General features: G+C 57.2%; 2 protein-coding genes across 15 annotated transcripts in view; one reads left to right on the forward strand and one right to left on the reverse strand.

Moving 5' to 3' along the window:
- IFT140 (intraflagellar transport 140) overlaps window positions 1–8845 on the forward strand; it is a 69984-nt gene extending 61139 nt beyond the window's left edge. For 11 of the 12 annotated variants that reach the window (XM_027117877.1, XM_027117875.1, XM_027117884.1 and 8 more), the window contains 5 exons: window positions 1283–1489; window positions 1669–1881; window positions 1953–2119; window positions 3440–3581; window positions 8060–8845. In XM_027117877.1, coding sequence (XP_026973678.1) covers window positions 1283–1489; window positions 1669–1881; window positions 1953–2119; window positions 3440–3581; window positions 8060–8266 — 936 coding nt within the window. In that variant the 3' untranslated portion in view covers window positions 8267–8845. The remainder of the gene's footprint in view (window positions 1–1282; window positions 1490–1668; window positions 1882–1952; window positions 2120–3439; window positions 3582–8059) is intronic. The other variant, XM_027117883.1, reaches the window with a different exon arrangement.
- A 94-nt stretch (window positions 8846–8939) lies between these two features.
- Window positions 8940–22020, reverse strand: TELO2 (telomere maintenance 2). Of its 3 annotated transcripts, none has more exons than XM_027117889.1 (21): window positions 21722–22020; window positions 20698–21033; window positions 19907–20184; window positions 17870–17984; window positions 17527–17697; window positions 16051–16153; window positions 15810–15878; window positions 15484–15625; window positions 15258–15394; window positions 14681–14760; window positions 14359–14460; window positions 14053–14141; window positions 13869–13960; window positions 13556–13672; window positions 13374–13445; window positions 12016–12180; window positions 11476–11567; window positions 10770–10869; window positions 10528–10592; window positions 10195–10310; window positions 8940–9391 (listed from the first exon to the last, which is right to left on the reverse strand). In XM_027117889.1, exons 2-21 carry the CDS (start codon window positions 21030–21032, stop codon window positions 9285–9287), a joined length of 2547 nt encoding a protein of 848 aa, XP_026973690.1. In that variant the 5' UTR covers window position 21033; window positions 21722–22020; the 3' UTR covers window positions 8940–9284. The 3 variants fall into 3 exon arrangements, with proteins under 3 accessions (XP_026973690.1, XP_026973691.1, XP_026973692.1); XM_027117890.1 differs by having other exon boundaries at window positions 17527–17674; window positions 17870–17938; window positions 21722–22018; XM_027117891.1 differs by lacking the exons at window positions 20698–21033; window positions 21722–22020 and having other exon boundaries at window positions 17870–17980; window positions 19907–20011.
- Between the last annotated feature and the right edge of the window lie 4244 nt (window positions 22021–26264).

Genomic DNA, 26264 nt, shown 5'->3' on the forward strand with positions numbered 1-26264 from the left:
ATACAGATCAGACGTGAGGAGATGCCATTGTTTGTGAATTAGGCTAGTAAAGTAAAAAGGCTAGAAAACCCGCCAGGTTGTAGTGGGAAACAGTTGTGCTCAGGCTGCGGGTAGGAACATGGCAGTGGCGCCTGCCACAGGTGACAAGCACATCTTCCTTGGTCCAGTGCTTCCTATCGTCAGCAGTCATGCTAACAACACACTTATACATGAGTGAGTGGCATAGGCACAAGGACCTCCGCACCTGCAGGACCACCCTCTGAGTCTGGGCAGGATGCCCTGCAGGTTCCCAGCACAGCCGTCAGCAGGGCAAATCATCTCCAAGATATAGTTCTTTTTCTTCCCAAGACACATTCTTTTTTATTAATCCACAATGGGCTGTTTTATTTTTTTTTTAATTTATTTTATTTTTGGCTGCGTTGAGTTCGTTGTTGCGCACGGTGTTTCTCTAGTTGGGCGAGCGGGGGCTACTCTTCGTTGCGGTGCGCAGGCTTTTCATTGCGGTGTCTTTGTTGAGGAGCATGGGCCTAGGCGCGCGGGCTTCAGTAGTTGTGGCTCGCGGGCTCTAGAGCGCTCGGGCTTCAGTAGTTGCAGCGCGTGGTCTCAGTAGTTGTGGCGCACGGGCTTAGTTGCTCCACGGCGTGTGGGATCTTCCCGGACCAGGGCTCGATCCCACGTCCCCTGCATTGGCAGGCAGATTCTTTTTTTTTTTTTTTTTTTGCGGTACACAGGCCTCTCACTGTTGTGGCCTCTCCCGTTGCGGAGCACAGGCTCCGGACGCGTAGGCTCAGCGGCCATGGCTCACGGGCCCAGCTGCTCCGCGGCATGTGGGATCTTCCCGGACCGGGGCACGAACCCATGCCCCCTGCATCGGCAGGCGGACTCTCAACCACTGCGCCACCAGGGAAGCCCCAGCAGGCAGATTCTTAACCACTGAGCCACCAGGGAAGCCCCCCAAGACACGTTCTTAAGTGAAGAATATATAATTTTTCTTGAATTTTTAAGGAAAGTTAATTAAATTAATTAAACTCCTTACTTTGAAAACTTGAAAAGAATTATAGAAAGAAATTAGTTTCTGGTCTCCTTTTCCTCCCACAATGAATATAACTTCCTTTTGGGCTGCACGTTTCCTTGGTTGCCTCTAGAGTATCAATAGCAAGAGAAGGTCACGTGCCCCCACCTGGCCGCACTGTTCCCCCCACCCCCACCCCAGGAGGCGGGGAGGTGTGGCTCTCCCCCAGGCCACAGGTGACTGCCCCTTGGTTTCTGTGGCCCTTCCCAGTATCACGAAGCCCTGCAGCTCTGCCTGGAGCAGAACTTGACCATCACTGAGGAGATGGCTGAAAAGATGACGGTGTCCAAGGACTGCAAGGAGCTGTCTGAAGAGTCCCGGCGTGAGCTGCTGGAGCAGATTGCCAGCTGCTGCATGCGCCAGGGCAACTACCACCTGGCCACCAAGAAGTACACGCAGGCAGGGGACAGGCTGAAGGTGAGTGCGGCCCGGCGCATGGGTGCCCTGTGGGATGAGCTTCTGGGCAGGGTTCCGAGGGCGCCTGCCAAGACTTTGCAGCCCAGAGCTCGCTTGTCCTGAAGACACACCTGCAGCATCGGGCGGGAGCTCTGTCCACCTTGCCAGGAAGGGGCCAGCCCGGCTCTTTCTCTGTCCAGGCCATGAGAGCACTGCTCAAGTCTGGGGACACTGAGAAAATTGTGTTCTTTGCGGGCGTCTCGAGGCAAAAGGAGATCTACATCATGGCAGCCAACTACCTGCAGTCCCTGGACTGGCGGAAGGACCCGGAGATCATGAAGAGCATCATCAGCTTCTACACCAAGGGCCGGGCCCTGGACCTCCTGGCCGGCTTCTACGATGCCTGTGCCCAGGTACCGACCCCCCACTTCCAGGGGCCCCGGGTGGGTGGAGGACCCATGGGTCCTGACGCCTCCTCCTGCAGGTAGAGATCGACGAGTACCAGAACTACGACAAGGCCCACGGGGCACTGACTGAGGCCTACAAGTGCCTGTCCAAGGCCAAGGCCAGGAGCCCACTGGACCAGGAGGCCAGGTTGGCGCAGCTGCAGAGCAAAATGGCACTGGTGAAGCGCTTCATGCAGGCCCGCAGGTGCGTCAGCCGTGGGGCAGCATGGCACTTCCAATGGACATTCTTCTAAGGAACTCCTTGGACAGCTGGACGGGAAGGGCAGGGTGTGCCATTGCTCTATGCACGTCGGGGCTCCTCTGGTTCCTGCAGAACCGGGCCGACTCTTGGGAGGTTGTTCCAGAAACAGCCGAGACCTTTGAGGGAGGAAAGTGGTGGTCGGGGGAGGCAGGTTGGTGTCAGGAGAGGCTGTGTCTGAGGGGAGCCCAGGGCCTGCTCAGGTGCGTGCAGGGGTCCAGCAGGTGGTTCTGGGGAGGGGGCCCGTGGGGTGGAGGCTCGGGCAGCACACCGCCTGTTTTAGGACAGGCCACAAATCCAAATGTGTATGGGGTCTTAGTTTTTACTTACTGGTAGCTAGTCCAGTGCTTCCAAGACCCCTGTGTGGACAGCAGGGCTCAGCTCCTGCCAAACCAATGAAAGCACTTTGCTTATCTGAGAAGAGGCTTTCCAAAGACTTCCAAAAACATTTTGAATGCTGTTTATGGAGTGGGGCTCTTTGAAGGGTGCTCCCCCACTCAGATGTGTAGCTTCAGGAACGTCAGGGCTGCAGGAGGGAGGGGGCTCAGCCACAGGGCAGGGTGCTTGGACAGAGGGAGGGGAATGCGGGGGCCAGAGGGCCAGCCTGTGGGGGACTCACAGGGCATCCTGGTCCCACCCCCGCCTGCACGCACCGCACCAGGCACTGCGGAGACCCTGGGCGTCACTGCGTTGGCCTTTGCCTGGGCTGCCCTCCCTGACGCTTCCCCACAGTGACGCACCCCCTCCATGCCCTCACCTCTCTGCCCCAGGCTGCTCCCTGGGCGGGACTGGCATTGACAGGCCGTGCCCTCCAGAGTCTAGTGCAGCACCAGTACCAGCCCTGCAAGCGGTCAATACGTTTTGTTAAAACAAATTAGTGAATTTATGAATTGACTCAATAAAGAATTAATTTAGTTCACGGGAATTACCTTCTCAAAAGCTGCATCCTTGGGCTTCCCTGGTGGCGCAGTGGTTGAGAGTCTGCCTGCCGATGCAGGGGACACAGGTTCGTGCCCCGGTCCGGGAAGATCCCACATGCTGCGGAGTAGCTGGGCCCGTGAGCCATGGCCGCTGAGCCTGTGCGTCCGGAGCCTGTGCTCCACAATGGCAGAGGCCACCACAGTGAGAGGCCCGCGTACCGCAAAAAAACAAAAACAAAAACAAAACAAACAAAAAAGCTGCATCCTCCAGGCCGAGAGCCTGCCCTAACCCCTGACGTGTAGCCGTGCCCTGGGTTGGGGCTCAGAATGTCCCTGCTCCCAGCAGGACATACACCGAGGACCCCAAGGAGTCGGTCAGGCAGTGCAAGCTGCTCCTGGAGGAGCCGGACCTGGACAGCACCGTCCGCGTCGGGGACGTATACGGCTTCCTGGTTGAGCGCCACGTGCAGATGGAGGACCTGCAGACGGTGAGGCTGCACCTGGGGCTGATGGGGTTGCGGGGTGATGGGGGTATCCCGGCTGCAGAGCCCCCTGCGGAGCTCGCAGTGGGGGAGGCACCTCCCCAAGTTTTGATTTTCTTTTTGACTTTTCAGCCTTTCTTATTTTGAAATAATTTCAAACTGAGAAGTTACAAGAATAATAGAACCCAACCCTTTACCAGATTCATTTTTTTTAACATTTTGCCACATTTATGTATTCATTCTATGTTTTAAATTTTCTACTTTATACATAAAATGGGTATTTTCTGAGCCATTTGACAGGCACAGACATCCTTTCCTGTCCCTTCACTCCTCAGTTTGCTAATAACACTTGGGGTGCCCACCTCCTGGAGTTGAGAGAGTGTATGTAAGATGGGTGTCACTTCCTTAAATGTAGGATAGAATGTGTAAGTGAACCCACTGGTCCTGGAGCTTTCTTTGTGGAAGGGTTTTGATAATTCAGTTTAACAGAGCAGTTCTCAAACATTTTGGTCTTGGGACCCCTTTACGCTGGGGAAGTTATTGAGGACCCTAAGAGCTTTATGTGGGTTATATCTACGAATATTTACTGTATTAGAAAATAAGCTAATAAATTTGTAAAATATTTGTTAATTTACTTAAAAATAAAATAAACCCCCTACATGGTAACATAAGTAACATTTTCATTTAAAATAACTGTATTTTTCAAAACAAAGACATTTAGTGAGAAAAGTAACTTTGTTTTACATTGTTGCAAATCTCTTTAATGTCTGACGTAATACAGGACAGCCAGACTCTCCATGTCTGCTTCTGCATTCAATGTGGTAAAATAAGTTTTCACTGAAACATGAAATCTGTGATGAAAACGCAGCTTCACCCCAATGTGTAGGTGAGAAGGGGAGGACCTTGTAGCAGCCCTGTCAAGTATTCGCGGGTCTTAGACACCACACCACACTCCACAAGTGGTGTTTCCTAAGTTAGTTGCAATGAGCAATCTGAAACCATGTCAGCATGCTTTTTTTACTTGTTACCTTAAAACCCGTTGGTCTACCTTCCATCTTTTACACATACATGATTTTGTAACATCATGGTGGTCGTTTGGAAAATACTGGTTCACTGGGTTGTGCAAATGTCAAAACATTTCATTACACACAAGAAATCCTGTTGGCAGCGATCTCATCAGGAAAGTCCAAGTATTGAGTGGACACGCAGCTGGTGGTGGCTGCGATGTAGGTAGGTGTGTGGTGGTGTCTCACTGTGGTTGTAACACACCCTGTCTGCGTGGCTGGTGGCAAGCCCCTGCTCAGGTCCCCTCCTGCAAGTGCTCACACTGCCCCTTGCTTCATTGGGTGTTTGTCTTCTTATTGAGTGTGGCCTGGACGTTGTCTGCATCAGATGTGCGAGCTGCCGTGTTTTCTCCCCGTCTGTAGGGAGTTCCCTTTCATCCCTTGCCCTCCCCCTCCTTCTGGACTCCAGCCACTTGTATATATTGGCCCCTGGCTCAACTGATTCTTTTTCCCAGAATTTTTCCTATTTTCATTTGGGGCGGTTGCTTTGCTGTTGCTGCAAGTTGACTGTCTTCCTTCTGCAGAGTCCGCTCTGGTATTGCTCCTTCCGTAGTTTCACCTCCAGTGGGTCTGAACCGGCTCTCCTCCCTCCGTCTCCTGTGTTTCTTTATTCTGCTACTTTTTCCTCTGCCTTACTGAGCACGTGAAATATTTACTACTGTAAAGTCCTCGGCTCCATGTCAATTCCGGTTGTCCCTATTGGTCGATTCTTCTCTTTGTTATGGTTCATATTTTCCTGCTTCGCAGGTCTGCAATTATTTATTGGATTCCAGACACTGTAAATGTTTTAGGTTGTCAAGTGCTGGAGTCTGTGTGTGTGTTCTTTTCAATATTGTTGAGTTTTCTCCTGGGATAAGGGTAAGTTACTTGGAAACAAATTTGATCCTTTTGTGACTGTATTTGGGAAATCTGTAATTATTTTTCCTTCAAATATTTTTTTCCTGCCTTATTCTCTCTTTCTGGGTCTCCAGTTAAGTGTTAGGCCTTTTCATATTAAGTGGATACACATTTGTAATTGATGTTCATTGTTATTAATCTTTTCTTCCTATTACTTGAATTAGGTAACATAACTCTTCAAATATACTGACTCTCTCTGGCTATCTTCAATCCGCTGTTAACCTGTCCAGCAGATTTTTCATTTTAGATTTTGTATTTTTCTGTTCTAGAATTTACACTTAGTTCTTTTTTTTTAGTTTTCTGCTAAAATTTCCTATTTGTTGATTCATTAAGAATGAACACTTTATACTCCTGAGCATAGTTGTAATTGCTGCTTCAAAGTCTGTGCCACTAATTCAAACATCTGGACATGTTGAGTTGGTCTCCATTATTTGTCTTTTCTCTTGAGTATAGGTCAGGTTTTCCTGTTTCTTTTTATGTCCAGCAGTTTTTTGTATCCCGGACATCGTGGATAACACATTGTAGAGACCCTGGCTTCTGCTATGTCTTCTTTCTGTCCTGCTTTCCTTAGGCAGCCATCTTTGTTGAGCTCAGAGTGTAAGCCCCCCCACCGTGGTGGGCAGCGGGGCTCTCTGCTCAGTACGTGGCTTTGCTCAGGCTCCTTGGCGTGTGGCTGGTCCCCACCACATGCAGAGTCAGGGTCAAGCAGAGGTCAGGGCAGAGCCCACACTCAGATTCTGTCTGCTCCACGACTGTCTTCACCATTTCCTCACATGCCAGCTGCTGTGGTGGATGCAGTTCTGATTCTGGTTCTTTTGGCCAGTTTCTTTGTGCCTTTTACTTCCCCCAGTGGCCCTGACTGGGCCTCCCCGAGGCAGAAGTTACAACAAGCAGAAAACTCACCCAAGTGTCGGCTCCCCCTGCCCACCTGCCCACGGTTGTTCTCCAGAGCCTTTTGCATTTTGCCCAGTTTGTCCTTGTCGTTTGGGAGGGGGGCTGGTCTAATGTGACTTACCCTGCCCTCACCAGAAGCCTCTGTCCTCGTTCTTTTCGGTCTTCGTCCTCTGAAACCAGCAGCAGAACCCCACCTGGCTGCATTTTCCCTTCATCTTTTAAAGGACAGCACACAGACTGTGCTATAGTCCACGTGCTCTGCCCGGGTGTGGGCAGCCACTGCTGCTCCAGGGTCTCCCCGTCCCTGGGACGTCTCTCCCGCTCGGTCCTCATGGCCCCATCCTGAGTCCAATCCTGACAGACTGCCGACCCTCCTTCTGGAGACGCTGCTTCCCTTGCCCCCAGTGCGCCTGGCTGTGTCGTTCCTCGCCCCCAGGTGTTCTCTCTGGCTTCCCCGCCGACTCCCACCCCCTCCCCTCTGCGTAGGCTCCCCAACCCAAACCCCACGGCTGCCCAACTCCCTCTACCCTTGCTGGGCCGGGCTTCTCACCGAAGCGCCCAGTGGCCTGGCTTGGTCCTCCCTTGTACCTGTGTCCTGTGTGCCCAGCATGGCTCACAGCTGGCCCTCAGCAGACACCGAGGGGCGTCCCTGGTGCCTGGGTATCTCCTTCCATCGTTGGAGGGCTCCTGGGCACTTGCACGCTGCATCCCCCATCCCTCCAAACACCTTATTTTATCTTTATGATCTTTATTGTTTATATCAGAGTTATATCTGTCTGAAATAAGATCAGTCTAAAATTTTATCATCTTTAAGAAATGCTAAGATGTGATTATTTCCTCATAAAGTCAAAAAGCTCCTGGAAATTTTGTTCATATTCTGAATTGATACTCAGTGTACCCGTAGAAGCCACGTGAGGCCCTGTTCCAGCTCCTTGTGCTTGCACATGACCCTCCCTGTGGGTGAGCAGGTGGAGCAGGTGTAAGGAGGTGTGGGTGGGTGCAGGCAGGTGGAGCAGGTGTAAGCACACCCGTCCTGCCTCAGACCCCACCCCAAGCTGCTGTGCGGCCCCAATGCCCCCCCCCACCCACATATTCCCACTGGTAGGACCAGAGGAAGTCCTACAGGAAAACCACTGACAATCCCATAGTTCACCAGCCCCGGGCCAAGGACCACGCACACATGAGACTCACTAACCACAGGCCAATTAACTGGGGTAAATTGGAGGCCTGGTCAAAATACACAAGACAAACCATTTGTATGTTGCTGCCAGCCCTCTGGCCCAACAAGCACACACCCCAGAGTGAATGAAACAAACGGGAGACATGAATCCATCCTTTCCTCGAGGTCTCCCTGTGTGTATCCAGGGTGGGCGGACCCTCTGGGACGTGGTCCCCAGACACACAGGGTCCTGGTAACAGGCTGCCCATGGGACTCCCTGGGGGAGCTCACAGCACTGACCACCGGAGCCTAAGCCTCGCTGTCCGCAGATGCCACCAACGCTTGGGAAGGCCGGGAGGCCACCCGAGCCCCTTTACCAAAGGTGTCCCTCCCCTATTCACTCTGCCCCCGGGCTGGGCCCCTTGTTCCCACTGTGCGCTGACCGGTCACGGCTGTTGTGTGTGACCCAGGCCTACAAGTACCTGGAGGAGATGCGGAAGAGAGTGCCCTCCGCCAACGTGTCGTACTACGTGAGCCAGCGCACTGTGGACGCCGTGCACCAGGGCCTGGGCATCCCTCTGATGTGCACCATGCCGGAGCAGATGCGCCACAACAACATGGAGGATCACAAGGAGATGGACGAGGAGGTGATGGAGGAGGTGGAGAATGGCCCCTGAGGGCCTGCCGCTGCCCAGGCTCTTCTGGGACTTGCCAGTCATTATCAGTAGCAGGAGCCTGACGTTCCTGGTGAAAGTTTTGTGTCTGAGTCCGTAGGCAGAGCTGTGGGAAAATGCGCTAGCCTCCGAGGGGCATCAGGGGGAGGGTCTCTAAGCCACCCCTTCTGAGTCCCTGACCCCTGCAGGGTTTTGTTTTAGCCCCTTGGCAGTCAAGGGAGTTGGTTCATTTTTCCCATGACATTCCCCCAAGTACAGGGTGTAAAGCCTAAGAAACTGAGGGTGTCCCCATATTCCCGCCCCCCCCCCACTCCTGGCACCCACACAGGTTGCCCAGCAGTGCATCTGACTGGTTCCCACAGGACACCCCGTCCTGACCACCGGGAGACAACGGTTGGCACTAGGCTGCAGCGGGAGGCTCTGTCCATCTAGGCCATGCCCTTTCCGTCACCAGCTCCCACCATAAGGGGCCAATCAGGGACAGCACCATGATGGGGGCGGGGGGGGCTGCCTCATGCTTTCCCACCCCCAGCTCCACCCACCAGCTGCCGAAATTCTCCAAATAAAGTCTGTTTTCTCAGAGGCCCGTGTCCCCTTCCTGCCCCCATTTCCATGTCTCCCCTTCAGGGGGCCGTGTGTGGGCACCAGGCTCCCTGCAGGAGTGAGAACCATAAAGAGCTCCTGCACCTCTTTTATTCTTCCTTTTCTGTTGTTCTTCAAGTCCCTGGCCTTTTTGGTGAGGAAGGGGTGGGGGCACATTGCTAAGAAGCCCCCAGGCCCAGTGGCCCCAGCTCTGCAGTCTACAGGCTGCACGGAGGCACCGGGCTGAGCAGCCATCCTGGAGCCCAAGCCTCAGAGGCCACATCCCAGTCCCAGTCTGTGGGGGGCAGAACCTGAGGCCCTGATGCAGAGTCTTCGCTGAGCCGCAGACACTCCAGGCTGTACCAGCTGCTCCTCCGCCCCACGTGCTGGCCCCCAGCCCACACTCTTCCAGTGGGACGTGCCTTCCGAGGGTCGGGGGCTAAGGAGAGGAGAGCGGGAGGAGCTTATCTCGGAGCTTCTCCAGAAGCAGTAGTGCCTTCACCGCCAGCAGCCTGCAGTCCTTGTCTGGGTCCTTCTCGGCCACGTCTGCAAAGAGAGAAATGGAAGCGTGGGCAGCGTCACAGCACTGAGCGGGCCAGCCCTCTTCAGCTGCTCTCATTTGAGGCCTCCTGAATGAGCCCCGCGTGGCACCAGAATCTCCTCAGACGCCGGCAAAGGGCTCCTTAGCACCTGGGGCTAGGAGCCCGGCCGGGGAGGCACCTGCACCCACAGCACAAGGCCCCGAGCCGTCCCAACACACCGAATGCAGATGTGCTCAGACACCCATGTGGGGGGGCTGGCCTGCAGGAGCCTAGGAGGCTCATGGGCTGCCTCGCCGGGCAGGGTTGGCAGAAAGGGAGAGAAAGGCCGCCATCAGAACCACCGGGCCTGCCAGTGTGGATGCAGATGAGCTGCGAGCCCTGAGGGTGGACACGGGCACGGTGGCTCTGAGGGCCATGGCTCAAGTGCCCACAGGTGGGGGTACTACTGGCCACAGAGACTTTTTAAAAAGAGCACGTGTGTGGGGAAGGGGTGGCCGCCAGAGAAAATGTGGCAAAATGCCAATCACCACTGTAACTCTGCTGAGGATGGAACTTTCCAGCATATACAGGTGCCACCCCCACATCTGGGCGCCTTCCCTGCAGGACTCCCCAAAGTCAAAGTGACCCGACAGCAGCCATGTCCCCACCCCCACACTGAGGACACTCAGCACACAAACGGGAGCCACATGACGCTCATGCTGGGCCGGGGACTGGGCCATGCTACCCACGAGCTGACGGCCTCCCGGCCCCTCCAGGCTGCACCAGCCTCCCGCCGCCTGGCCACGGTGACCCCGGCCTAGCACTCACCTCCCAGCCAGGACCGGGCCTCCAGCAGCTCGTCCAGCAGGTCTGCCAGCAGCCGCTCAGCCGGAACGCTGAGGAGGACGGCGGAGACAGCAGACAGCAAGCCCTGGCGCACATAGCTGCGGAGAAGGCAGGAGCCTGAGCCGTGAGGAGCCGTAGCCTGGCGCCCTCCACCCACGCCAGGGAAGCCCTGCCGGCCCTTCCTGCTGCAGGAGCGCCCAGCCAGGCTGCCTCTCGGCCACCCCGGAAGCCGCCACCCACCTCCCACTGTCCACTTTCCGGCAGGATTCAGGACCCTCACCTCACCCGACTCCCCTCAGCCCTGTAGCTACTCACGCATCACCGTGGAAACGAAGGGCCCACACGAACTCCAGCAGGGCCTTGCCCATGGGCACAGCCACCTGAAACAGCAGAAGCCAGTAGGCAGGGGTCCTGGCACACAGCAGTCCCCGCCTCAGACCCCATCCTCGGGTCCAAACACTCCTGTCCCAAGGAAAGGCCCACAGGGGGACAGAACATGGCGCAAACCCCACAGGAGGTGAGCCATCAGATGCCAGAGGAACGGGGTCCCAGCTCACCGTGGTGTTCACAGCCAGGTACATCAGGGCCCCTAAGGTGTGGGCCAGTCTCCCAAGAACCAACTGGTCATCTCCCAAAAGGTCGAAAGTCACTAGAGGCCTACAACACAGAACCCAGTGAATGGTGCAGGCCAGGCACTCGGGGCCGGCTCCCCAACCTCGTGGGCCACCAAGGGCACCCCAAGCCCCTGGACGCCCCTCCTCACTGCCTGTCCCCACATGGCGCCCAGAGCCACAAGAAGGTGTTGGACAGACTCCCCGTCACTTTGCAAGGCCACCTGGTCAAGCCCGGGCCTGGATCAGGAAGCAGGACCGCTGCCTGCAGGGCCTCTGCAGCAAAGGGCTCCAGGCCCTTCCCTCTGTCCACAGAGCCTTGCACCCACGTGGCGATGGCTGGGGGATATCTGCACCCCGCTCGGGCTGAGGCAGGACAAGGATGCGCACGGGGGCGGCAGGGCACGCCGGGTCGAGGCACCAGGGTGAGGCTCTGGCCCCGGCCCCACCATGAACCCAGCATCCGGAGATAACGGACACCCTGACGCCTAATGCCCTCACGTCACTTGATTTAAGCTACAAACAATCACAGCCGAGTTCCTGACCCCCCTGAACCCAAATCCCACCTTAGCCCCCACCCTAGGGACCCTCCCACCCACGGATGCCAGGGCTCCTGTTCCCCAAATCACAGGCCTCCAGAAAACTCTCTCACCTGTCAAAATGTTGAAGGAGGGGGAAGAAGAAGTAGCCAGCCACGGAGTTGAATTCGTTGGGGCCAACGGCTGATGCCCGCCCCGCAGAGCCCTGCCAAACACACGTGCTCACAAGGCGCCAGGCAGGGCACAGGGCACAGCCTTGCCTGGAGACCTCACACCAGGGACACTCGGGGACACGTGGGAGGGGTGGTCCTGAGCACCAGAGGAGCAGGCACCACCCCCCACCCCCGGTGATGACTGAGAATGTCTCCAGACATGGCCCAACATCCCAGGAGAGCACATTCAGCCCCGGCCTAGAGGGACCCCAATGACCCAGCACACGCCAGGCCAGTCGTTGCCGACAGAGAACCCTCAGGGCTGTTTTCACACGTTTTAACGCTGCATTCACGTTTTAAAGTCACTTCAGTGTGATGCCCTAACAGCATGTGTCACATCACTCAGTTTGTACCAAAAACCCTCCCTTCACAGGACACTGTGGTCACTGTCCCCTCGGGGCAGAGGTCCCACCCAAGAGGCCACCCCAGGGCCTGGCTGACCTTGGAAAACCGCCGGGTCTTACGTCTGACGCGCTCCTCCACCACCGCCCGCCAGGCCGGGACCACAGCACCACCAGGCTGGGAGCCGGGGTCTGGGGAGCCCCACTGGGGAGCCTTCCCAAGGCGCCCCGGCCGAGACAGCTCCTGGGCGGCCAGAGTCAGGACCTAGAAGAGAGGAGACACCGGGGGTAGCCGCCATCCCACTGGGGAAGGATGACATCTTCCAAATTTCAAGGTGAATCGGGTGCCCTCGAAGGCCCCAGCAGTCCTCAGGGGGGAGGTTCTGGGAACCCCATGCTAGTCAGTTAGAGTCCCTTAGGCTCGCTTCACTTTGTCGGGTGACAGAAAGGAGGTGGGCGTGCTCCCTGCTGACGAGCCTGAAACCTTTGGTCACTTCTCCCGAAGCCCATCCAATCCCGCCACCCCCACCTCTCAGGATAAGGGAAGGAACCCCAGCCCAGGCCATATGTGAACGGAGCCGGACCCGGAGGCCACACGTGCAACCTCGTTTTTAGGAAGCACCCAGGACAAGCAGATGCACAGACAGAGCAGACTGACTGCAGGGCTGGGGGTGGGGAGGGAGCGTCTTGGGTTCTTTTGAGGGTGACATGGGACGTCCTGAAAGCAGGTGGACGTGATGGTCACATGACGTCGGGAAAGTACCAAACGCCCCTGAACTGTAAACACAGAAACGCTGAACTTTTTTTCAGCTTTGTCTTAGTCTCTGTGTCACTGTGACGAACACACGTGGTGTATCGTTCACCATGGTAATCGTTGTTCAGCGCGGCTCAGCGGCACCAGGTAAACTCATGGTGCCACCGTCACCACCAGCACCTCCAGAACCTTCTCATCCTCCCAAACTGAACCTCTGTCCCATTAAACCCTGACTCCTCACCCCTCCCTCAGCCCCTGGCACCCACCATCTGCTCTCTTCCTGTGAATCTGATGGCTGCGGGGACCTCACGTAAGTGGAATTGTACGCTATTTGTCCTTTTGAGTCTGGCTTATTTCCCTGAGCACGGTGTCAGAATTTCGTTCCTTTTTAAGACCAAGTAATATTCCACTGTATGAACCCACCACGTTCTGCTTATTTTAAGACTGAATTTTACAGTGTGTGCGTCATACCTCAGTAACGCTGTTATCTAAAACAAAGAATGCAGCCCCTGAAGCCCATGCTCTGTCAAGAAAACATCAGACAGACGCTGGTCCCAGCCTCTCAGGTCTGGCAACAAGGGGCTTGGGGAGGCCTGTGGTCCCATCCCTATAGATTCTGGCAAATGCTTGCTCCCCCTCCAGGGGCTTTGCACCAGGCCTGCCAGTCCAGCCCTGATGAGTGGGACAGAGGCCCAGGCACTTACGTCCAGAATGTCCATGCGCTGCCGGAGGCTGTAGTTGAGGGCGTAGAACTGTGCGGTCAGGTACTCCGCCACCTAGGCCGGGCGGACGAGAGGCCTCTGAGGACCACAATCCCGGAGACAGGGTCCCAGCACAGCCCCTGCTGGGGGCACAACCCGAGCTCCACTCAGCCGCGGGGACTCACCCGAGCCGGGTCTGTGACTGTGAGGGCCACCAGGGCCCTCTGGCGCAGCCCCTCGAACCCGGCCACGGCTGTCTTCTCCTCCAGGTGCAGCAGCACCTTGGCCAGCTCCACGCTCACCTGCGCACAGGGTTAGGGTGCTCGACAGAAGGGGCCTGTCTTGAGGAGCCTGGGCTGCGCCCCCCGCCCCCCACCCCGGCAGAGGCCCCACTGCCAAGGCCCATGTGGGCCACATGGGGCTCCCTGAAGACACATGCCCTTGCCAAGCCATCACCCACCTCCTGCGACCCTGACAGCCCAGCCCTCATGCGCTCACCTCCTGAGTGGAAGCCGGGCTCCTGAAGATCAGCCCCTCGAGGGCCCACAGGGCCGCCTCCCAGCGTTCCCAGTCCTCGGACCCAGTCAGAGCTGCCCAGAACCCACATGGTGCCTGAGTGAGGCGGAGCTGGCGGGCAGGGTGGGCAGCATGCGGGGGGCCCGGGGCAGGGGCGGGGGCGTACCTTCCAAGCAGCCCCGCACATACGAGGGCGCCTTGCTGCTTCTCTGCTCCCTGTCTACCGACATGTCGTAGGGGACAAACTCATCATCGCTGAGGAAGAAGAACAGACACGCAGACCTGCCTGTCACCCGGGACTCACCCCCAGTCCCTGAAGCTTTGGGAATGGCTGCCGGGCTGAGAGCCCCGTGGGCTGATTTCCAGGTGGGAGGAGGACTCGTGAGGCAGAGGGAACCGGCGCCGCAGGGCCCACACCCTGAGGTGGGCCCCGCCAGGACCCTCGCACTCTCCCCCGTGGGGCTGCCCCCACCTGTCCAGCTCGGAGTTGGAGCCCTCAGGCCCAGCCTGGGGTCCACTGCGGTCCACAGTCTCTCTGTCAGGAGTCTCTCCACTGACCGGAGCGAAAGACGGGCTTTGGGGACAGAGAAGGATCCCTCAGGGGTGCCCCACAAGTCTCTCATCCCAGAACCCATGCTTCCCGAGGAAGCGCTCTCACCGCCCCCGCCCTCATCTTAGCTTCTGCCTCAGCGATAGCAGGACAGGAGTAACAGGTGTGCAGCAGCCACCCCACCTGGCCCACCATGCCCAGAGCTCCAGGTGGGGACCAGGGATCGGGGCACAGAGACCCTCACCCCGCCTCTGAGGGGCCGTCAGCCGCGGGCCGGGGCATGGCCAAAGCCAGCATCTCGCGGGTCAGCTCATCCTCTTCATACTGCAACGCAGATGTGCTGGAGTTGGCTGGGACGGGAGCAGTGGGAGTGGTACAGCTGGGCCCCTGCGAGGCCCTCCCATCACAGCCCGCAGTCTGCGCTTCTGGCCTCTGGCAGCCAACGGTCTTTCAAGAGCAACTGCCCAGGTTTCCCCCTCTGCAGAGGGTGGCACTTGGGGGGCTGAAGGCTGGAGGGCCTGGGAATCCCCCAGACACAGAGCAGATGTGGCACCGTCTCCAAGGACATCCCAGAGAGCTCGGCAGATGGAGGGGAGGCCTGAGAGTCCCGTCTAGAGAATCCACCTGGGGACACGTGCTCAGGCACCAGCTGAGGGGCTGCGCCTCCACTCCCCGCCCAGCCGCGGCCTCAGCAGGGCCACCAGGGCCAACTTGACACCAAGCACAGATCTCTGTGGTCCTGGACACAGGCAGGCAGGGTGACATTGGGGCAGGAGTGTCGGCAGCTCAGGGAGAGCATGGCAGGCGCAGCCTTTGCTCACCTGGAACTTCAGGGGAGGCCCCTCAGGGTGGATCCGGGCGCTGGCCACCTCAGCCACGATCATGCCCAAGCGGCGCACAGGGGGTAGGCTGCTGTCCAGGCGGCTCTTCACTCCCTCCATCAGGCTGGCCAACAACTCTGAAAGCACCGATGCGCATGGGCTGAGCTGGGGGGAGGATGGGGCTCCGGTGGGGGCAGTGGGGATGGGGCACCCACTGCGTGCTCACCGTCCTGGCTGTCCCGGAGCTCTGCCTCCCCCAGGTGCGCCAGGCAGATGAGGATGGCCTTGCTGACGTAGCGCTGCTGCACCAGGGGCACATGGCGGATGGCACTGCTGCTGCCCCACGTCTCCAGGAGCTCCTTCAGCGCCTGGTGGGTGGTAGGCTCGGCCTGGCAGACAGCCCCCGCCTCCCCAACGCATCCCGGAACCTCGTGGGCCTTGGTGCCCATGTCCCCACAGCCCCAGAGAGGCTCCAGCCAGCGCCCTCCACCCCAGGCAGGAATGCTCTCCCGCAGGGACTGAGGGTCCCTTACCTGCACAGGCAGCGCTTACCTGCATGAGGAGTGAACGCCGCTGGCTGTCCATGGCCAGGTAGCCCAGCAGGCTCTGCAGCATGGGCATCTGCGACAGAGCCGGCGTCCTCTTACCGTCTGCCAGGCAGACACCACCCGCCCGGCCCGGGGAGCCCAGGGGCGGGACGAGTCTGGGCTGAAGGACAGCGACATGTCCGGGCAGCCGAGCACTGCTCCAGCCCCGCCTGCCGCAGCTACCACCCCCCGGCCGGCACCCTCACCGTGCAGCTGTACTGTAGGAATAGCAGCTTCCGGGTCATTACAAACTGGGCCTTCTTACTCTTTGTCACCACATTCCCCAGCAGCCGTGAGAGGACTTCAGGCCTGCGAGGCATAGCGGTGGGGAGAGAGAGAAGCACAACTCCGAATCCCATGGATCCGCACTGGACCCCCGGGCTCCGCGCTAACCACCAGGGAGCCGCGCAGGTGCTTCAGCCCTGAGTCAGTCCTAACTCTCCCTCCTCCCAGTAAATGTGGAAACCAGGGAGCCCAGCGACTGGACACAAGAGGACATCCCTTGCCTGCCCCGACCAGTCCAGGTGAAATGCTCTGCCTAGACCAGGGCAGCCAGCTTTCTCTGTGAAGGGCCAGGCTGACAGGCCATCAGGCTCTGTAGAGACACAGTAGCTGAGAGCAGCGACGGCAGGTAGGTACACGGCTGAGTGTGGCTGTTTGCTGATAAAACTTTACTTACAAAAACACAGTAAGCCATATTCGACCCAAAGGCCGTAGTTTGCAGATCCCAATCTAGACTGAGACCTCTGCTTCCTTTAGCGAGTGAGAGCTCAACACACGCTCACGCCAGCACGGAAGGAGGTGAGGCTGTGTTCCCCTCCTCATCCCTCAAATCAAAGACGTGAAGGTTAAAAGAAAAAGAAAAAACAAGAAAACTGATAAAGTCGAAGAGAAAGACCCAGGCAAAGTGACCTACAGCCCTGGGGCAGACAGCACGACAGCCCCGGTGACAGAGAAGGCTGAGCCCTACCCAGTGACCCACGGTATGCTGGGCTCACAGGGCAGTTAGGACGTCTCAGAGAAGCCAAACCAGTGGTGCGGCCAGGACAGACCCAGGCCTGTGTTAAGGTGGGGGCCCCCCCTCACGAGGAGCCTTCACACAGGCGAGTAAAAGACTCGATCAGATGGTTCGTGATGCCTTCAAAACACACACCCTCAGCCAGGATCAAAGAAATGTGAAGTCAAACAGGGAAGAAATGTCTTTGGCAGAGAAACAGGCCCTTCATGCCGGGAGACGGTCTGAAGGAACGTCGATGACAACCAAGCGACCCAGCACTGCCCTTTCAGGAACATGGCCCGCAGACCCCCTTGCTCACAGACACAGAGGTGGACGGGCACACAGGAAAGTCACCACAGCCACCAGGTGGGAGGAAGCTGTGTTCCCCGCACACCCTCCTGCATGATTTGGGTTTCTGAGAACAGGGACCCTCAGGCTGCAGAGAAGCTGCAGCCTCCGTCTCGGTCCAGCCAGGTGTGGACTGGGGGGCCCAGCCCAGCCGTCAGGAGTGGGAAAGATGGGCTTTTGCACAGCCAAACTACAAAATGACCGGCCACCAGACAAAGGGGCCACCGCCCATGTCCCGTGAGTGTTGACCCCACATAGGCAGGAGTCGTTTGGATCCCCACTGCCCGCCCTCCTGGGGGAGAAGCATTTGCAGCAGGAAGGATGCCTTACTTCTTACCCTGGGGCAGCCTCCACGAACCCCTTCAGCACAGCCTCCATGGCCCAGTCGGGCACACGCTCCACCAGGCACCAGCAGACCCGCTGCCAGAGGCAGCTGCCCTGGGTGAGCACCGTCAGCCGGGGCACAAGCACGCCCAGGACCTCCTCTGAGGGGAAGCACACAGGGGCCCTGAGCCCAGGGGCCATGGGGCGTCCAGTGTCTGCAGCCCACAGGCCCACCTGTCACAGAGCCAAGCCCCTACCCAGGGGCCCAGCAGGGCCAGACCCAGGCAAGGGGACCTCAGCAACTCCCCGCACCCCTCCCGGGACGTGCCGCAGCTTCTCCCACGACGAACACTCACTCTGTCTCCCGTGGACGCAGGCTTTCCCCAGGACCTGAGACAGGAAGGCGACGGAGCAGTCCAGGCCACCTGGGACAGGAAGGAGACGGTGGTAAGGCCATCAACGTGCACCTGGCTGAGCAGAGACAGACCTTGTTCCAGGCAGATCCCACGTTGTAAAACTGCCAACTTGTTCAGTCTAATTCCAACCGCACCAGCATTGTTTCCAACTCAGAGCCAATGAAAATAATCATTTAAAATGCATTATGTTCACAGTGATCCTACAAAGCAGGGACCACTGCGGGGCACCAGGAGGCGGCAGCACCAGAGGGGTCCAGTGAAGAGGAGGGGCTCTAAGCGCCACAGGGAGGAAATGAGGACGGAGGAACAAGGAGAGGGTGGGTGGCGGCAGCAGCCCCAGAGGAGCCAGGGGTGATTGGACCGACCAGGAGACAGATGGCCCCGCGCATGATGCAAACGCAGTATCTGAGATCTAAAGATGGGCGTTTGGGATCCTGCCAAGACAGAATTCAACGCAGCCACTCACAGGATGAAGGGGACATTGCTCCGGAGGCATTCAGGACACCCGGGCAGGCCGCCCCTCCCAGCCAGAGCAGGGGCTGGGCGGCCCAGCTGGAACCCCGCTTGTACACTTGGGCTGGAGAAACGCAGGCGCACACCTCCCCCGGAGTGGTTCCCTCACCCAAGACTGTAATGCTCAGGGACACAGCAGGGGGAGCAGGGGTGTGCAAACACAAGGGGGCCCCACAGAGCAGCACAGGCCTCACCCCTGCGGCCCCCTGCCGAGTGCCACCTGGCCGTCTCCCAGGGCAGCCACTCGCCATGTGCGGTTAACCGTGGGCAGACAGGCGACCCCTCACGACCCGCGTCCACGAAGGCAGAACAGTCTGCGAGATGTGGGCACAACTCCAGCCCCAAGGACACAATACTTAGGTCTATTTCTCTCAACACCCGTGAGGACCACCGGCCTGCATCAGCCACCACTCTGAGCGCCGGGTCAGCAGTGCGCACAAGCCCCAGCCCACAGCTCACTCGGGTGGGCGGGGGGAGGGTGAAGTCGGACAACAGGGCGGGGCCCCTCTGAGCACCGTAGAGGATGGTCAGTTCCAGGGAGAGGACAAGCCAGCAGCTACGACACTAAACAGGGTGACCAGAAAGGCGGCCCTGAGAAGAGGCACTTGAGGCCAGAGCATGGGGCATCCCAAACAGGAACGCCCGCCAGTCCAGAGCTGGGAGGAGGCGGGAGCAGAGGTGCTGGAAGGTTCTGAGTGTGGCTCATGGTAACAGCATCATGCAGTTGCTCAGCTCAGACAAGACAGGAGGGCACGTGGGAGACTGTGGTAAGAATCCAGGCGAGATGAGGGACTCGGGCCGGGGTGGGGGCAGTGCAGGGGCCAGGGCCGCAGGGAAGGCAGGGCCTCACTGGGGGAAAGGGCAGTGGCTCGGACAGCCCGCCCGCTGTTCACCACCTGACGCCCACCCCCACTCAGGCCGCCATGGCCCCTGGCTTCTCTCGGCTCTTGGAACACACATGTGGGGAAGCCACGTCCCTAATGCTCCAGAGACCATGATTAGTGGAGAGGGTGGGCAGGAAGCTGCTCCCATGGCCCCCAGGTACAGAGAGCTCCCTCAGAGTCGGCCCCCAGCACCGCCACCAGACACCAGAGCACCGAGGTCCTCCACCCACGATGACAAGGCCATGGGCACCGCAGCCGGCAGCCACCTTGGATGGACCCTCCTCACAGCAAGAGCTTTTTGGTTTCCAGACTGTGGATGTTCCCTTATTCTGAGTGAGGGGCCGGGCAGTGAGCAGCCCCACCTGGACATCCAACCAAGGACTGCAGGGCTTACGGGTCAGCTCCACCTCCCAGGCAGCACAGCTGTGGGTGAAACTTCATGGCTGGGTGGCTGCCGCCCCAGACATGTGATAACGTCTGACTGGATGATGGCACTGCCAGAGATGGCAAAGTCCCCGGAGCCCTGGGAGGGAGGGAGGGGACGATGGCCTGAGGAGGCTGTTAGAAGAGGGGCTCTCACCTCGGAGAGAGTCCACGACCACCTGCAGCACCCGCAGGACTTCCTCGCCCAGCAGAGGGAAGTAGTTCTGAGGGAGGAATGTGGCCAGGTTCTCCCGCTGCAGACGGTTGCCCAGGCGATCGGGCAGGCCCACCACCTTTGTGAGAAGTGTCTCCTGGAGCAGGGGGAAGGTTGGCCCTGCCTGCTGCCGACACTGCCCCTCCATCACAGCGGCCATCCTGCCCACGCTCAGGAACCTGGCCAGCAGTTGCGCCATCTTCATCAGACAGAAGCTGGGGCTGAACCAAGAGCAGGTGTAAACAGCCTCGCTTCCTAGGAGGGGCATGAAAGCCTGCCAACCCCACGCACCTTCCCCACCTTGGAATCACCTGACCCACTGACTTCCACAGCAACTGCTGAAAATCCAGCTTCCCAATGACACAGCTTCCCCGCAAGGACCGTGGTGGGCTTGATGTTGAGGGAATGAGTTTGCTGGGGTGCCTCACACAGAGCTGGGGGCCACAGAGTTAAGGGGCCCCAGGAGGATGGCCACGCCCACTGCCTACCTAGACCACCTAAGCCCGGATGCAAACACTCCTGCTGCCCCCTGGCCCACATGGCAAGACAGAGGGCTACGGCCTTCCCATCGCAGGAGATTAACGCAACCCACTTTTAGTTCAGTGCTCTGATGTGCACAGGTTTTATTCTCTCACCTTTCAGGATGCCAAACTCTCACAGAATTTGGAGAACCCGTTGGTTCGAAATCCTTCAGGTGTTAAAGCAACCCCATAATCAGACCCAGCCCAGCTCACCTGGCAGCACCCTCGATGGACTCCATCAGCACCAGGAAGGCTTGGTCAGCCGGGCCCTCCAGGAAGAAGCTGGCCCACAGCTCCTCCATTTGGCCGTCAGGCAGCAGCTCCAGCCAGTCGGGGCTCAGCTTGCTGACCAGACATCTGAGAAAGGTGGAAAAGTGGATCCTGACAAACTCCTCCTGCTCCTCAGGGAGGGCTGGATTCTCCGTTGCACCAAGATAGCGCTTCAGGGACCCCAGGGTACAGAAGATGCGGCCCCCATCCTCAGAAGATGAAAGGATGTGAACAGCCTCCCAGACGGTGAGCCGGACGGCAGAGACCTCAGGATCCATCCTGGGGTTCACAGGAAAGGCACGTGAGAAAGGAAGTCCAGGGAGCTGTCATCATCCACATGGGACTCAGTCTCGGATAAGGAAGCACTTTTCACATATTCTCAGAAAGCCCGCTCTCCCGCCCTCGAGGAGGGAAGGTTTCATGGTCCAAGGCTTCCATGGTGCCCTCTGCAGAAGGGCAACCACGCCCCAGGGACCCATGTCTGGAGACACCTTAGATGTCACAACCGGAGGTGCTACTCTGCCTCTAATGGGTGGCTGAGGCCAGGGATGCTGGTAAACATCCCATATACCCCATTACGCAGGACAGCCCCCAAAACAGGAGTATCCAAACCCAAATGTCAAGGGAGCTGAGGTTGGGAGACCCATCAGCACTTCTAACTCCCTGACGTATCCACCTGTGGTTCACCTTGCCAAGCTCCCTTCCTTCCCAGAAACCAAAACCATCTGCAGGTTGCATTTACTTCGGGTCGGGCGCCCCTGCAGCACGAGCGCCATTAAGTACACACCTGTCTGTCACCAGTGCACCCAGCCACTAGGTCGGGATGCACTAGGGGCCCAAGAAGTGTCCCCACTGGCCTGGGCCTCCTCGCCCAGCCCGGTCCACGCGCGCTCCTTCTCGGGGTGTGGAGACCGGCTAGCGATCGCCCGGCCCCGCGCCCGCTCCCCAGCGTGCGCCCGGAGCCCACCTAGTGGCGCGGCGGGCAGCGGTCCTCGGGGGACGGGATGGGGTGTCGGGGCGGGCGGGGACCTCCGGACGGGCAGCGGTCACAGGGAAGCGCGCACCCGCCGGGTCCGCAGACTCGCCACGGCGCGCTGCGTCCCGCTCACTCCGCCAATACCGACCCGTCGCCGATTCGTCACAGCCCCCGCGGCCCAGCTCTGCGCTCGGTTCGCGGTCCAGCTCACACGGCCGCAGAGCAAAAGTTCCCGGGACCCTGGTAGAGCTGGTGCTGAATTTTTTGAGCCTGTGGCGCCGGTACTAGGGGCAGCTGTTGACGAATCTGCGGCGAACCTGCGAGCCGGAAGACGCGCGGGACAGGCGGCTGTATCTGCGCCTGCGCTGGGGCGGGGCAATGGGGGTGGGGCCCTAGTGGGCGTGGTTCCTGGTGGGCGGGGCAGTGTGCTTTGGGCTGCGCGGCAGGTGGCTTGGAGTCCAGCACTTCTGCGCCCGCCTGCCTTCCCTCAGCCTCCGCGTCGGTCTTCCCGGAGTGACCTCCTCCCGCCCTTCCCCCGCTCGCGAGCCCCAATCTCTCCTGAGCTCACACGTGCGTGCCTCCACAAACTCCTACTGGGCACCAAACGCGTGTGCGGCCTCGCCGCCCGCCCAGAGGTATGGCCCGCTCTCCGCAGGCCACGACCTTTGCAGGGAAACGGGCCACAGACTAGGAAGAAGTCGCAACTGGGGTGATTTCGGGTATTGATTGATGTCCTGGGACAGGTGCTTCACCGTTCAGCACGGTAGCCATCAGCCACCGGGTCAGTTCCTTGGTTGCACTGTCCACGTGTCAAGGGCTCGTTAGCCACCTGACACAATGCACAGCGTAGATATAGGACCTTCAGTCTTGGCAGAACGTCCTATGGCGACCTTGGGGAGCGATCTGGGAAGACTTCTCAAAGAGGTACTATTTCAGCCCAGAAGGCCGTTGAGGTGACATGGAAAACATTTATTCATTCAACATACATTAACTAATTGCCTGCTGAGGCAGCAAGCACTCTTCCAGGGCACAGAATGAAGCAAAGTTCCTGTTCACACGTCAAGGGGGCAAATAAAGTACACGTACAATACATCAGATGGCAGATAATGGTAAGAAAAATTAGGGAGAGTAAGAAAATGAGTGACCAAGAGCGGTCTCCTTTTAAAAGCTCCACCCTGGGTGCAGTTAGAAAAATGGACGGTAGGGGGCAACCGCGGATGCAGAAAGCCCCGCAGGGCGTCCGGTGCGTGGACAAGGGTGGGCCAGGTGGTGAGAAGGAGCTGACCTGGGCTGGACCGGATGGGTTGGACGTGGGTGCGAGTGAGCGAGGAGCGGAGGATGATGCCTTGCTGGGACTCTCCGAGAACTTCTCCCGGGCTGCTCCTGGACTAGGGCTCTCACTCCCGGTTCCTATTACAGCTTCCTCCCTTCTCTATTCCCCACATTTTCCTGAATCCTGTTACCCAGTAACTTCTCAAGAGATAGTGCACAGAGGATAAATTTCTTAAGCCTTTGCATATCTGAAAAATGCCTTTATTCTTTGCTCCAGGTGGATTCACATTTGAGCTAGATGCACAATTTTATCAGCACTACGCTCTAACCATCTGGGCTAACCACCCACTCTGACTGCTTAATTTTAAATGAAAATCACTTTGCTCCTCTGTCTTTGGCAGCCAGCTTTGCTGCTGAGGTGGCCCACAGCCCTCTGGAGAAAGTCCCAATCCTTCGCATGTGACCAGGTTTTTCTCTCTGGACACGTTTAGGATCTCATCTGTGGTGTCTGACACTTGGCAAGATGAGCTTTGGAGTCAGGCCCCGTTCCTTGACCTGGCGCTCTCTGCCATGTGGTCTTGAAATGATGGGTACCCTTGTCTGCAGCACCTTCCTGTATTGTCTTCCTAAAATTTCCTCCACTATATCTTGTAGTCTCACTCTCTAAGATTGATCTCAATCCAATGTTTTCTCTCTTCTTTTCTATCTCTTTGCCTTTTTGCCTTCTTTCTGACAAATTGCCTTAACTTCGCCTTTTAGCTTTTCTGTTATACTTATCTATTTGTTTGCATTTTATTTTATTTTATTATTTAGTCATTTTATTACTTTTTTGATTTTGGGGAAAATCATAATTTTCATTTCCAAGAGCAACTTCTTCTTTTCTGATTATTTCTTTTTTCACAGCATCGTTTCTTGCCTTGTGTTTTTTTGTTGTTGTTTTGTTTGTTTTGGCTGGGCCATGAGGCATGCGGCATCTTAATTCCCTGACCAGGGATCAAACCCGCACCCCCTGCAGTGGAAGCGCCGAGTCTTAACCACTGGACCACCAGGGAAGTCCCCGTTTCTTGCCTTGTGGACACAAAGCTTTTCTTATCTCTCTGAGGGTATTATTTAGAATGCCTTTGAGCCTTTCCTTGGCCCTCTGCACGTCTTCCAGTTTCTCTTCTGTTTGGGCAGATTTCTGTCTCACCTGTGGATGGGATTTTGTTTGGTGGGGTGCAGGGAAGCTCTTGCCTGTCAGTAAGTGCAGGTTTTCTGCTGGGGCTAAAGAAGCTCCCTCCCCTCTCCAGCCTGGGGGCAGGTGCCTGGCTGTGGCTGCTGCTTTCCAGAAGCTGGCAGAACCCTCAGACTCCCACAGTCCAATAGGTAGACATTTATTTTAATACCTTGTTGTTAGCATTACACTTAAAATGAGTGAATTTTATGATATGTGTGCTTTCCACTAAATTTTTTTAAAAAAGAATGGATGATGAAAGAGATTGAAAGGAAAGCCCCTGTCTCTGTGCCCCGGGGCCTGCAGACCTGGAGTCTTTCTCCAGTGCAACACTGTCCAATCCAACTATGACGTGAGTCCCATATTTAATTTTAAGTATTTTATAGCCATACTAAAAAAAAGTAAAAAGAAACAGGTGAAGTTAATTTTATTTATTTATTTATTTGGCTGCTTTGGGTCTTAGTTGCAGCACGCAGGCTTCTCTCTAGTTGAGGCGCGTGGGCTTCAGTGCGCACGGGCTCAGTAGTTGCATTGCATGGGCCCCAGAGTGCATGAGCTTAGTTGCCCTGCGGCATGTGGGATCTTAGTTCCCCAACCAGGGATTGAACACACGCCCCCTGCATTGGAAGGCAGGTTCTTAACCACTGGACCACCAGGGAAGTCCTGAAGTTAATTTTATTTATTTTTTATTTTTAAAAATATATTTATTTATTTGTTTATTTATTTATTTATTTTTGACTGAGTTGGGTCTTTGCTGCTGCACGTGGGCTTTCTCTAGTTGGAGCAAGCAGGGACTACTCTTTGTTGCAGTGCGCGGGCTTCTCATTACGGTGGCTTCTCTTGTTGCGGAGCATGGGCTCTAGGCTTCAGTAGTTGTGGCATGTGGGCTCAGTAGCTGTGGTGCATGGGCTTAGTTGCTCTGCGGCATGTGGGATCTTCCCAGACCAGGGCTCGAACCCATGTCCCCTGCGTTGGCAGGCAGATTCTTAACCACTGCGCCACCAGGGGAGCCCCTGAAGTTAATTTTAATAATGTGTTTTATTTAACCCAGTCCATCCACAATACTACCATTTCAACATGTAATCATGGAACTTCCCTGGTGGTCCAGTGGTTAGGACTCCACGCTCCCTCCCCGGTCAGGGAACTGGATTCCACACGCAGCAACGAAGATCCCGAATGCCGTAACTAAGACCTGGTGCTGCCAAATAAATAAATAAATAAAATTTAAAATGTAATCACACATAAAATCTGTTGATAGTGAGGTATTTTACATTCCTTTTTTGTACTAAGTCTTTGAATCCAGTGTGCACTTTTCACCTGCAGTGGATCTCCACTCAGACTAGCCTCATGAAGGGCTCAACAGTCGCATGTGGCTGGGGCTCTGGTATTGGATAGTGCGGCTCCAGAGAGCCAGCGGACCACGTGCTGGGGCTGGGCTGGTGTGCAGGAGCAGTCGCCCAGCACAGGGGGTCAGGGAGGAGACAGGGGTCCGGCAGCTCTGTATCCAGACTGACATGAGTCTCTTCACTCCAGCCTGCACCTCGCCCCAGCCCCCCACCATCCCTGGACACCCCCCAACCTCTCAAACCTCCCTGTAATGGGCTGAATGGTGGCCCCCAAAAAGACACGTCCAAGTCCTAATCCTTGTACCTGTGAATGTGACCTTATTTGGAAAAAGGATCTTTGCGGACGTACCTAAGTTATGGATCTCAAGATAAGATCACCCTGGATTATCCAGGTGGGCTCTGAATCCAATGACTGGTGTCCTTGTTAGACAGAAGAGGAGAGACACACAGGGGAGAAGGCCGTGTGAAGACAGAGGCCAAGGTTGGGGTGATGCTGCCACAGGAACAGCAGGAGCTGGATGAGGCAGGAAGGATCCTCCCCAGGAGCCTTCGGATGGAGTGTGGTCCTGCTGACACCTTGATTTCTGACTTGCGGCCTCCAGAGCCGTGGGAGAATGAATTCCTGCTCCCACCCCCCAGGGTAGTCATCGGGTGCAGCAGCCCCAGGACACCGACACGCTGCTTGCCCCTCGGGCTCCCCTCT

The sequence above is a fragment of the Aethalodelphis obliquidens genome, unplaced genomic scaffold (genome assembly GCF_003676395.1).
Source record: "Aethalodelphis obliquidens isolate GAN/ISIS:26980383/991018 unplaced genomic scaffold, ASM367639v1 scaffold18, whole genome shotgun sequence".
NCBI classification, from domain to species: Eukaryota; Metazoa; Chordata; class Mammalia; order Artiodactyla; family Delphinidae; genus Aethalodelphis; species Aethalodelphis obliquidens.

Bases quoted from the DNA above. Each gene is read 5' to 3' on its own strand.
- TELO2 (XM_027117889.1), bottom strand. From the start codon at position 21,032: ATGGATCCTGAGGTCTCTGCCGTCCGGCTCACCGTCTGGGAGGCTGTT. The intron at 20,185-20,697 runs GTGAGCTGGGCT...CTCTTGGTTCAG, and splicing joins TCCATCGAGGGTGCTGCCAG to CCCCAGCTTCTGTCTGATGA. The intron at 12,181-13,373 runs GTAAGTGCCTGG...CCTCTCTTCTAG, and splicing joins AGCGCATGGACATTCTGGAC to GTCCTGACTCTGGCCGCCCA.